This window comes from Sturnira hondurensis, unplaced genomic scaffold, assembly GCF_014824575.4.
Source record: "Sturnira hondurensis isolate 20B ecotype Veracruz unplaced genomic scaffold, ASM1482457v3 Scaffold0010428, whole genome shotgun sequence".
NCBI lineage: Eukaryota > Metazoa > Chordata > Mammalia > Chiroptera > Phyllostomidae > Sturnira > Sturnira hondurensis.
Genome location: NW_028083059.1, coordinates 11,443,888 through 11,456,265, shown reverse-complemented (window position 1 = coordinate 11,456,265; position 12,378 = coordinate 11,443,888). Strand labels below are relative to the sequence as shown.

The 12,378-nt window shown below is 36.6% G+C and overlaps 1 protein-coding gene across 3 annotated transcripts in view; it reads left to right on the top strand.

The window, feature by feature from the left end:
* ARL13B (ARF like GTPase 13B) overlaps window positions 1-12,378 on the top strand; it is a 70,652-nt gene that overhangs the window by 17,655 nt on the left and 40,619 nt on the right. For 2 of the 3 annotated variants that reach the window (XM_037058997.1, XM_037058996.1), the window contains exons 2-3: window positions 285-355; window positions 7,117-7,366. In XM_037058997.1, the coding sequence (XP_036914892.1) occupies window positions 285-355; window positions 7,117-7,366 (321 nt within the window). Of the gene's footprint in view, window positions 1-86; window positions 109-284; window positions 356-7,116; window positions 7,367-12,378 lie in introns of those variants that run through there. The other variant, XM_037058998.1, reaches the window with a different exon arrangement.

Genomic DNA, 12,378 nt, shown 5'->3' with positions numbered 1-12,378 from the left:
ATCCATCTACCTCTCTCAGTTTTTTCTTTCCCTTATTCTTTCAATTATCTGTTACAGAATTTCCTTTTTTTTTTTTTGCTTAGAGAACAAAAGGATGACACTTTAAAGGTATTCTTCATGAATTTTGCTTTTTAGATATGCATATTGATCATTTTACCTGTATCTAGCAGATTGTCTTGTACAGTACCTGCTCCTAAATGTTGCTTGAATGAATGTATGTATTTGCTTTATTTTTCCCCAATATTGAATTAACTCAGTGATTTTTATATTTTTATTATTTTAAGAAAGGTGACCCTTGTGATGGTGGGACTTGATAATGCTGGTAAAACGGCAACAGCAAAGGGAATCCAAGGAGGTAAGCTGAAAGTATTTATTATTAAATTATTCTGAATTATGTATTTATTTAAACAGCTTTGTCACATACGCATTGAGTAAAGCTAGTGTGCGTTCCATTAATTTATATTTTCACTATACTGTGACTAATGGTGAATAGACTCTGGCTGCATAATACCAGCTCCCTATCATATGTCAAATTTGAATAAATGCAAAGAGGTTTTTTGAGGTTTTTATCAGCTAATAGGAATCACAGCTGTCTTCTAGCCCTTAGGAAGGGAAAAGTAAAAAAAAAAAAGGTACATGCCTCTGTTTATAAGGACACCCATCTCCTACTTCTATTTTCTTCTTCAGAATTTAGTGTCAAGGCTACACCTAAATAAAAGGGAGATAGAAATATAGTTAGCCAGCACAGCTGTCTGTATCTTTTGATTTTTTTTGATATGTAATTTTTAGAGTTACATTAAAGATAGGGCCTGTGTTATTAAAGGGTTTTATGTCATTTATATTTCAGTTCATTGGATGTAGTTCTGTAGTGTTAATTTAATGCTTTGTACTACAGTATAGAAATAACTGTGCTAGAGAGTATTTTTGTGTACCCAGGAGAAGTAGAACCATCCAGGCACCTAAAGGGTATGAATTGGGAGGATACCTAACTTATATTTGTTTCTAAAAATGGACTTTCAAGAAGATATGCATACAGATAGGAGGAGGCTTTTATTTGTGGAAGTTTATTAAAGAAAACAATTTGCAAAACTTTGTTGGAGAAAAACATTTTGTCGCCCTAAATTTTACTATGTAAACATTAGGTGTAAATAACATATTATTGCTTGTGGCATTCCTCTAATGCCTTTTTGGTACCTTCAGGCTATATGCTCCTAGAGCACTCACTGTCATGTAAACCCAGGTTGGCAAACTTCTGTAAAGAGCCAGATAGTAAATATTTTAGACTTCAAGGATCATATGGTCTCTTTCCCAACTATACAACTCTGATATAGTAGTATGAAAACATCCATAGACAGTATGTAAACAAATGAGCATGGGTATGTTCCAATAAAACTTTATTTGGTGTGTTATTAAATTTAAAACACATTCTTAGCTGGAGAGCAACGTAAAAACAAGTGGACAGCCAGATATGGCTTATAGGCCATGACTGCGTTATCTAAACATCTTCCCTTCTTCCATTCCTTCAAAGCCTTACATTCAGGGGTGCAGACCCTAAAAATCTGGTAATCAGATCATGTGATTTGTTTTGTGTACTTAGAATATTCTCTCTCCATTAAGTTCCCCTTTTGATTTCCACCTCCATATATCGATCAGTGTCATCTGAGATTAGAAAATGCTCAAGGTATCAAATGAACAAATAGTTAAAACTGCCTTCAACTTTGAGCTTCTTTCTGGCTCTGTTTTTGTTCTTCATTTCAGTTTTATTCATTTTGGTGTCCCAGCTCAGACTGTGCCTTAAGTGTAGCAGTCAGTATTCTTTAAACATTTTATGCATGGCTTCTTTTCTTCAGCTTATTTCTGGTTCTTTCTCTCTTTTTTTTGTTTTGATATTTGCTTGTCTTTTGAGATATATCTCCTTCCTCTTAACTGTATTGCCATTGCCTAAATCCAGACCAGCACTGTCTCTCATCTATATTGTTACAGTGGCTTCCTAATCTAAGAGTGCTTTCCCTATCTTAGAGATTAACTTTCAGCCTTTCTTCATATCTGTCAAAATGATTGTATTAATTACAGATTTTGTTGTTACAGAAGTAGAATAACAGCAACTTAGCAAAATAGAAGTTTATATTGCACTAATTGGATATAGGTTTGGATGTTGTAACAGAGAAGTAAAATAACAGCAGTTTAACAAAATAAATGTTTATTTCTCTCATAGCAATGCAGGAAGACTAGTCCAGGGTGGCATAGCATCTCCATGGTATTAGGCACTCAAGTTCCTTCTCCTATTTGCTTTGCCATTCTGAGTTCTCCCTTGCCTACCAGTGAGTGCAGTGTGGCTCATGACTATACTGCATTTTGACTGGAAGGAAGAGATAAAGGGCAAGGGGATGCCATTCTTTCCTTTAATGTGTGACCAGCAGCCAGCACCTGCCATTCAGCTCACCTGCCATTTACTAGAATCAGTGGTGTTCTGGATCTGGCTCCTACTTGTGCTTATTGTGTTATATCAGTTAGCAAGAGCTAAATATGCACATCTCTTTTCCAACTCTGTGTTCAGGTACCTCGTGTTAGTAGTTTGAAATCGGCCATAGTGAGAATATTTATACCATGGAAATTGACAAACACTGCATGTCATAGTTCTCCTGACCTGATTAAATATTTCACAGTATACCACTAGCACACTACCTAGAACCTGCTCTCACAGCCACACCCAACTGCCATAGAGACTTAGGGAATGTAGTCTTTATCCTGTTTAGCCCTGTGCTCAGCTAAAATAATCTAGGATTCTCTGACTATCCAATGCTATTTTCTAAAAGTCCTAAAGAACTATTAGTATTTTAAGTGGGAAAATTCTTTGTGTAAATTGGTCCCTAGCATTGTTGGAAATTAACACATCTTTATTATATTGTAGTTAAATGCTTTATATTGGGTTGGCCAGAAAGTTCCTTTGTTTTTTTTTTTTTGGTAAGATAGTACTAGTAGTGTTTAGTTGTCTTTAACTTCATTCTAAATAATTTTGTTAGATTATATTGTGGCAGCTGTCATATCAGTGTGCATTTTTTTAAAAAATCAAAATGCTATATTTTTGTGTGGCCATTTTAATACTGAAGATGGAAGAAAATGCACAATATTTTCAGCATATTAAGTTTTATTATTTCAAGAAAGCTAAAAACACAGATGAAGTACAAAAAAAGATTTGTGCACTGTTTGGGGAAGGTGTTGGGACAGATCAAATGTGTCAAAAGTGGTTTGCGAAGTTTCATGGTGGAGATTTCTCGCTGAATGATGCTCCACAATTGGGTAGACCAGTGAAAGTTGATAGAGATGAAATTGAGACATTACGTAAGAACAGTCAGCATCACACCAAGTGTGAGATAGACGACATACTCAAAATATCCAAATCGATAAAGTTATTGGTGAAAATGAAAAATGTATCTTTTATTTACTTTTAATATTTTACTTATTTATTTTTTACAAAGAGGGGAAGGGAAGGAAAAAGAGTAGGAGAAAAACATCAATGTGTGGTTGTCTCTCATGTGTCCCCTACTGGGGACCTGGCCTGCAACCCAGGCATGTGCCGTGACTGGGAATCAAACTGGTGACCGTTTGCTTCACAGGCCCATGCTCAATCCACTGAGCTATACCAGCCAGGGCTTTATCTTTTATTTTATAGAAGAGAACATACAGACTTTTTTCCAACCCAGTAGATGTTTCCTCTTTTTTTCCTCTTATGAATAGCTCTTTAAGATCAGAAGATGGATCTTACTGTTATTAATCTTTGTATATCTAAGACCTTACACAATGAACAGCATATAGCAGATATTCAATAAATAGTTATTCATTGTATATTGGACTTTCTAGTTATTGCCTTAATACATGTACTTTACTGAAATCCTTAGGGTTGGGCACCATAGTCTCTGTACCTCTGGTTCTTGTGTGATGCCTGATCTACATAGAATGGTCTCTCAATAAATGATCACAAGCATGGATGGATGGGTAGATATGCAGAAGGAAAAAGGAAGAAGGGACACACAGACAGCAGCTTTAGGTATCTTTGCAGTCTGGTGTTGTGAAATTGAGCCACTCTATGCTTTGTGCTGAGTGCTGAGATTACAAGGGCAGGTCCCATCTCTTGGGAAGGTATAGGCTATTGTGAAGACCAGCAAGAAGACAGAATTTGTGATAGAGGGTGTGAGTGATACCAGACTTAAGAAAGACTGACTCATCAGAGATGGATTTAGGGGAAGATTGTAACCTGAATATTTGTCTTGTGTATTGAAACACAGAATGGCAAGTAGGAATCAGAGGAAAGAATAAGAGAAGTGGGGTAGGGTGTTTCATGTATCCAAAGAAACAAGCTTTTAAAATCTTGAAAACCTGGATTTGACTTCTGGCTCTGCCTACCATGTAACCTTGAAAAAATTTGCTTAATCCTAATATGTTTCCTGGGAATATTGCCATCATTTTATCTGTGTTTACATTGCTTCCCTGCCTAGAATGATCTTCTCCCTTTGTTATAATTTTTTAGCTTTTAAGAGTTCACTGCCATTTCCTTTCCCAGGCCTTTCTGAAGCCTTTCTAGGCCATAACTCACCCCTCCCTCCTCTTTCCCTTTTTCCTATTGAATGCCTTCTGTCTCCATTTGGGCTGCTATAACAGAATGCCACAGACTGGGTGGTTTAACAACAGTTATTTCTTGTGGTTTTAGACACTGTACATCTGCAGTCATGGTGCTAACATGGTCATTCTTTGTGATTCCCGCTTCCTGGTTTACTAACATTCATCTTCTCACTGTGTCCTCAGGGAGAGGAAAGAAAGAGGAAACAAGCTTTCTTGGGTCTCTTATAAGGGCATTGTAAGGGTTTCACCCTCAGGACTTCACCTAAATCTAATTACATGCCTCCTGAAGGCTCCACCTTCAATACCATCACATTGGGAGACAGGTCTGACGTAAGAGTTTTGTGGGGGCATAGACATGCAGTCCATATCCCCTTCACACTATCCTCTCCAGACTTTTTCTAGAATTCATTGGTTTTTACACGGTTCCCCTTGATAATCCTGTCCCTTGGTGTATGGGATCTCAACCCTATCTTACTTATCTGTACATCATAATGCCTAACAAAATCCTGGTACTGAGTAGGTGTTCAGTGCATTTTAGTTCCATTATCCCCAGTGTATTTATTTTCACCGATAATGTCCCGAGGATATCTCTTAATCACATTCAAAGACAGCTGCCTGTTTTAATTGTAGAAGTCAGTTCTGGCCTGGACTAGATTCACATTTTTAAATGTCTGGTATAATCCTATTTTTTTAATATCATGCTGCTTATACTGCTCTCAGAACTTGCCTGTTTCTCCTAGATAAGGAAGTCTTAGAAAAATGTGACTTGTTCTATTTTGCTCAAGTCACATTCTTGTAAAACTAAGAACAGACTGACAGTGACCAGAGGGGAGAGGGGAAGGGGGATAATGGGAGACAGAAGGGGAAGGGTCAAGCCAAGGAACACGAATAGAGGACTCACAGGGAGAGCAATGGGGAAAAAGGCAGTACAGCTGTAACTGAACAATAAATAAAGTTTAAAACAGTGTGACTTGTAATGTCTTTGTTAAGTTTCTTGGAAGCTGTGTAGTGTGCCCTAAAATGCTTGGTGAAAGGGAGTAGTACATTGCAAGTCTATTTCTTAGTCATGCCTAAGCCTAGCAGCAAAAGCCTTTCAAATTTGTCTTTGTAATAGCACATTTTGAATGTGGGATAAGACCCTCGAAACCAATGTTATTCATTACAGCTTTTTGCAGTGATGGAAACATTCTATATTGGTTCTGTCCAGTAAGGTGGGCAACTAGCCACATATAGCTTTTGAGCACTTAAAATGTAGTTAATATGGCTGAAGAACAGAATTTTAAATTTTATTTAATTTTGATTGATTTCAATATAAAACATCTCATGTAGTTTGTGGCTGTGCAGCTGTAAACAAAGTCCAGTGGAGTCATAGTTGTGGATTCCAGTGGTGGAGAGAGAGTAGAAGAGAGACATGAAATTTAAACTCTTCTCCATAACCATTGAAACACCAAATTTGATTACTCTTTCATAATCTCTCTGGCTATCACTCACATTTCCATTCAGTTATAATCTTTCACAAAGATAAATCTTAATAAAGCACAGCTTTAGTTACCTTAATTATATCATTGGTCTGCTGAAATACCTTCTGTGGTTTTCAATTCTCTTATCTTTAGAACTGTCTTCAGTCTGCATTCACGGTCTTAAGGGTTTGATCCAATCAGAGTGTTAAGCTTGTTTGTACTTCTTTCCTTTGCTGTTTCTGTTACTTCGATCACTTTTCTGTCTAAATTATAACTAATTTTAAGGCCTAAGTCCCAGCTTCTAGCTCAAGTCTTTCTTGAACTTTAGTGATCTTTTTAATCTCTTATTGTCTTTACTACTCCTTGGCATTTATAAGCATGTATTGTACACCCTGTACCTTCTCTGTGTAGTCATATACAGAAGTAAAAAAAAAATTATCGTAAATTATAAATTTACAAGGACATCCAAAACATGTTCCTGTAGAAATAATGAAATCTATTCTTTATATTTGTAAACTGCCCTCACAAGGCTTTTTATGCCAATTATAGCTTGAATTCAGTTAATTAAAAAAAATGCTCCTACTCTTCATAGCTTCTGCCATTCTTTGGTTCTTTTAAACTGCCCTCTGAAGGTTCAGATTTACTGTATAATTCCACAGAGCTTATTATGGTTTCTGGGGATGCCTGTGGTGTTGACTGGTTAGAAATTTTTTTTTTTGTAACTTGGACAGTAAATAGTTTTAAAGGCAAAGTTCATTTATTAATTTAGAGATACTTATTAAGTACCTCTTATATGGTAGGCATCATATTAATAAAAGCAAACAAACAAAACAGAAAAAGAAATACCTATCTGTACAGAGTATACATTCTAGTTGGGTATTTTTATAGTATCCACTCTTCTCCCAAACCAGTAATGCTTATTCTGTAAGGAAATAATAAACATTCCATTTCATTCTACTAAAGTATAATAGTTTATATGTCATTTAAGTTGTGAAGTTAAATTGTTATTAATTATTTTTAATATCATTTGAAACAGAGTATCCTGAAGATGTAGCTCCTACTGTTGGATTTTCCAAAATTGACCTTAGACAAGGAAAGTTCGAAGTCACCATCTTTGACTTGGGAGGCGGAAAAAGAATTAGGGGAATCTGGAAGAATTACTATGCTGAGTCCTATGGGGTAATATTTGTTGTGGATTCCAGTGATGAAGAAAGAATGGAAGAGACAAAAGAGACAATGTCAGAAGTGCTAAGACATCCTAGGATATCTGGAAAGCCTATATTGGTGTAAGTAGTGTTGGTTTTACTGTAAACGTAGAAGTAGCAGCATTAGCCAATAAAGCAATTGACCTAAATTACAGAAGACTGGATAAGTTAACATAGTCAAGCCTTTGTATAACAAAACGCATGTTAATTGACTGGGAGTTGTTAATATACTGAGGCTTTATAATGCTCTCCGCAGGAATTAAAGGTTGAGCCTATATTATGAAGAAACCCTATAATTAGCGCTCCTGAGTATTCAAATGTAAACTCTTTGTTTTATTTGATAATTTACTTTATATCAAATGCTTCATTTTTAAATGGTTTATTAACAAGGTTCTAGAATGGTTTTCAAATGCTTCCTCCTTTAATAACTGTTTTGCTTTGTCCTTTATTTCTTGAAGAATATTCTTGTTTGAAAGTTATTTAAATGGTTTATTCTTCTAATGCCACATTGATTTCTCAATTTTTAATTCTATATTTCCAAATTAAACATATGAACTGTCACTTAGTCATGTGCTTCTATCATTTTATCCAGCCACCTAATCCTTTTTAAAGCACTGACAAAGGACTGCTGTATTACTTGCCCTCGTAGCATTTCTGCAGAGTAAGCACCAGATGGTGCTAGAGCTACAAGAGAGCAAAGTGAAAGGAGTTTAAATTGCTCTTAAGGTTGGAGTGAGGTGAATGCGTGCTCTTGCCTTCTTGTCCATCTGCCCTCATTCTTGTCATTCATTACTAAGACTAAAACACCAGACAAACATGTACTTAAATGAGAAACTGTAAGCAGAGTTTCTCAGGGGCCCTCAACAGTAAATGAGTAATTTTAAATGAAGCAGTTTAAAAGCTCCAATTGTAAGAAGTACAACTTTATTGCATTGGTAAAGCTTTTACTGTTTCTATTTAACCTGTTAAGAGGAATTATTTGATTTATGTAATCAATTCTCATCTTTTTCAATCTGAAACTTTAAGAAACTTTAAGAAATGTATGTACAAAGAGGACACTTTGTTGAACCCCAAAGGCTAAATTAGTCTACAAATGTTTAAGCAGAAAAATCAGTGTCTTCTAAAGTAAAAAAATACTAATGACTGATACTCATTTGTGAAGTAATTGTGTATGCTTTTTAAATTAATAGTCCTTTATTTAATTTATTCTTTCATGCATGGGTTATTGTACCAGACATTTATTGAGCATCCACTATGTGCCAGGGATTATTCTGATGATGGGGATGCATTTGGAAACAAACAGGATAAAACCATGTGTGATGTCAGGAACTTATATTCTATGGAGTGCGACACGCCGAACGTCTTAAATAAATTATGTCATACTTTAGGTAAAATAAAGCAGGTAAAAGAATATTAGGAATCCTTGCCAGGGGCACATTACTCTTATAGTTATTATAAATGTAGTAGATTTGATTGACAGGCTGACACTTGAGGTGAAAGAGTCCCTCATACAGGTAGACGTGGAAAGGCCCCAAAGCAGGGGCATGCAGTTCATGAGACTTCAGTGATGACTGAGTAATCCAGTGACTGCCAGCAAGAGACCTGCTTTCAATTCCATCACCTCTCAGCCAGTAGGTTTCTAGAACAGAGAAAACCCACAGCTAGGATGATCGCTTCACCATTAGTCAGTATTTTCATAGTGAGATCTCACAATGATATGAGAATTAATTATGGCTTGTATATTAATGTGTTTATGAAATATGGTTTGCTGTTTGGCCAGTTTTTCTCAAGGGAGTTTTACAACCATAGAATTTTTATTAAGAAAGGTAAACTACTTTTTAAAATGAATGTGCTTCAAAAGTATATAAAATGTACAGCAAAGTATATTCTTTTTTTAAAAATATTTTATTTATTTACCTTTAGAGGGGAAGGGAAGGAGAGAAATATCAATGTATGGTTGCCTCTCATGAGTCCCCTGCTGGGAACTGGCCTGCAACCCAGGCATGTGCCCCGACTGGGAACCGAACCGTGATTGTGTGTTTCGCAAGCCCGCGCTCAATCCACTGAGCTACACCAGCCAGGGCAGCAAAGTATATTCTTAATGAATTAGGATGATACAGGAAAGAGTTTTAAAAAATGATTGACCTACCATGCAGAGGGAACCACTTGGAACATTTTGATGAATTTCCTATGCGTATTTTTGTAAAAATGTAATATATGAAGTGATCATATAATATATAAAATTTTGTATCTCTTTTTATGTTTATATCCCTCTTGGCTTTCCCAAGCCCCATATTTGGGGTTCTCTTCTTTACCTCTTTCTCTCTGACCTTCAATTAATTTCTCTTATTGATGTTACTGTCTGAATACTGTTCAAATCTCTTTACTACTCTCTATTCCCTTTGCTGTTACCTCCTTTCACCCCCTCTTCACTCCCCTCTGTGTTACCGAGAGCAGTGGTTTCCTACCCAGCCTTTTTTCTTGCCAGCAGTCTTGCCTTTACTGTAATCTCCTGTACATTCCTAGCAGGAACTCTTTTAGTTATTTGATACTTTCTAAATTATAAAAACTGATACATGCTTTTAAATGCTTTAACAAGTGATATAAAGCAAGAATATAAAAAGAATATGAGTGTTCTTTTTAAAATGCGAATTTGCTCATTTTACTATTCCTTTGCTTAAAGTTCCTTTAGATAACCTTCATAGTTCTAAGCAGCTAGGAAATTTTGTTTTTTAACTGATATAGTTCTGACACCTAATAGGTATGAAAAGTCTACTGAATAATAAGTGGAAAGAGCCTCCAGCAGAATCAACCCTACTTAGCTCGGTGCTAGCGGCTGGTGGTCTGTGGAGAAGTACGGGGAAGGCACCTGACTTAGGAGGCAGTCTGCAGTGCTCCTTGTTGCACACACGTCTCAACTTCAGAATCTAATTACAGCATCTAATCCCTTCTGCTCACCACTTGTCTGAGCCACACTACTTGGTACAGGTCCCAGAAAGCTTTTTAGAACTCACTTCAACACCTAGATGACTTTCTTTTCCCACCCTCTACTAATGGGCACATAGAGAACAGACCTCTGAGAAGATTCAGTCATTTAACAGAAGAAAATAAACCTGAGGAATTAATTAGAAACTTGTCTATAATCACAGAATTACAAATCGACCCAGCCAGATTCATTCATATTATGGGAAGCAGAGTAGATGACCTCCGTAGCAGGTCCTGGACAGTCTCACCCCTCCCTGACTGGCTCCTGCACACCAGTCTGATAGCATGTGTCACTGCAAAGGAAGCCTCAGCCAAATGTCACTTTATGTCATAGACTTGAGGGTTCTCTTGAAAGGTCAGAATCATAGAACACTCACTAGGCTTCTGTATTTTATTAGCTCAGAAATTCTGTTCAGCAGATAGTGGTTGAATGTCTCTTCTATAATGGGAGCTGTAAAATATTGTAATTGTGCATTTCTGTTCATCTCTGTGTGATAACAAGAACCTTACTGTAGCCACCCCAAGAATCCATTTCACTAAAATGGTAAAAGTGATTTGTATTTCTTCTACAAGAAAAGAGTAAAAATAGATGCCATGCAAACAGATTCTGCTCTGTAATTAACCTGTTATTTACCTAGAAAGTCTTTCTTTTCTCCCTTATATTTACTATAGAGATTAACTTTAATTTATATTCTGATTTCCTAAGGTATGAACTGTTATCTACCTTCATGCCACCCACACTTGTGTTTTAGCCATTTATAACTTTATTTATTTACTTTTTAAAAGATTTATGTATTTTTAAAGAGAGGGGAAGGGAGGGAGAGACAGAAACATCAGTGTGTGGTTGCCTTTCACACGCCCCGCTACTGGGGGACATGGCCTTCAGCCCAGGCATGTTCCCTGACTAGGAATCAAACTGGTGACCCTTTGGTTCTCAGACCAGCACTCAGTCCACTGAGCCATACCAGCCAGGGCTATAACCTAATTTTAAACCTAAAACTAAGTTATACCAATAGATAAAGAAGACCTAAGAGAAAATAAACAACTTTTGCAATTTTATATAGCACTGAAATCAGCAGTAATCCCAAATTTGAAGCTCAACATGTACCATAGATATTTTCCATTAATAATACAAGGCTATTTTGCTGGAAGATGTTTCCAGCAAAACTGTCATTTAGAATTAAGGGGCATATAAAGTGCTCCATTAACAAGGAAAAGCTAAAGGAGTTCATTATCACCAAGCCATAATTACAAGAAATGTTAAAGGGACTTACCTAAGAAAAAGAAGAAAATCAAAACTATGAACATTAAAATGGTAGGCCCTGGCTGGTATGGCTCAGTGGATAGAGCACTGACCTGCAAACCAAAGGGTCACAGGTTCAATTCCCAGTCAGGGCACATGCCTGAGTTGTGGCTGAGTCCCCAGTTGGGGGTATGTGAGAGGCAACCAGTCGATGTATCTCTCACATATTGATGTTTCATTCTCTTTCTCCCTCTCTTCCCATCTCTCTAAAAATAAATCTTAAAAAAATAAAATGGCAATAAATTCACAAGTATTGATGATTAAGTCTATAAAACAGGCTATGTAACCAGGCAGAACAGAAACTGTCATAGATATGGAGACCATTTGGAGGGTTATCAGGGGAGGGGGAGGGAGAGGGGGAAAGGAGAGAATGGGGGGAAAGGTTCAGGGATTAAGAAGTACAAATTGGTAGCACAGATTAGACAGGAGATGTTAAGAACAGTGTGGGAAATGGAGTACCTAAGAACTTATGTGCATGACCCATAAAAACTAAGTTTTCATGACATGAAAACTAAGGGTGGATTGCTGGAGGGAATGGGAGATAGCGGGTAGAGGGGAGCAAAGAGGGGAAATCGGGACAACTATAATAGCATAATCAATAAGATACATTAAAAATAATACAAGGCACTGTTTGTTGATTACCTATGGAAAGAACTGAGTTGAGAGGTATTTTAAACATCTTAACTCATTGAAAATTTCAGCATCCAAGGTTACACTGATGTTATAAGAAGGCACATGCTCTTTCTACATCTTCTCTCTCTAGTATAGTCTTAACAGTCTCAGAGAAATAGTAAATTACCCTTCT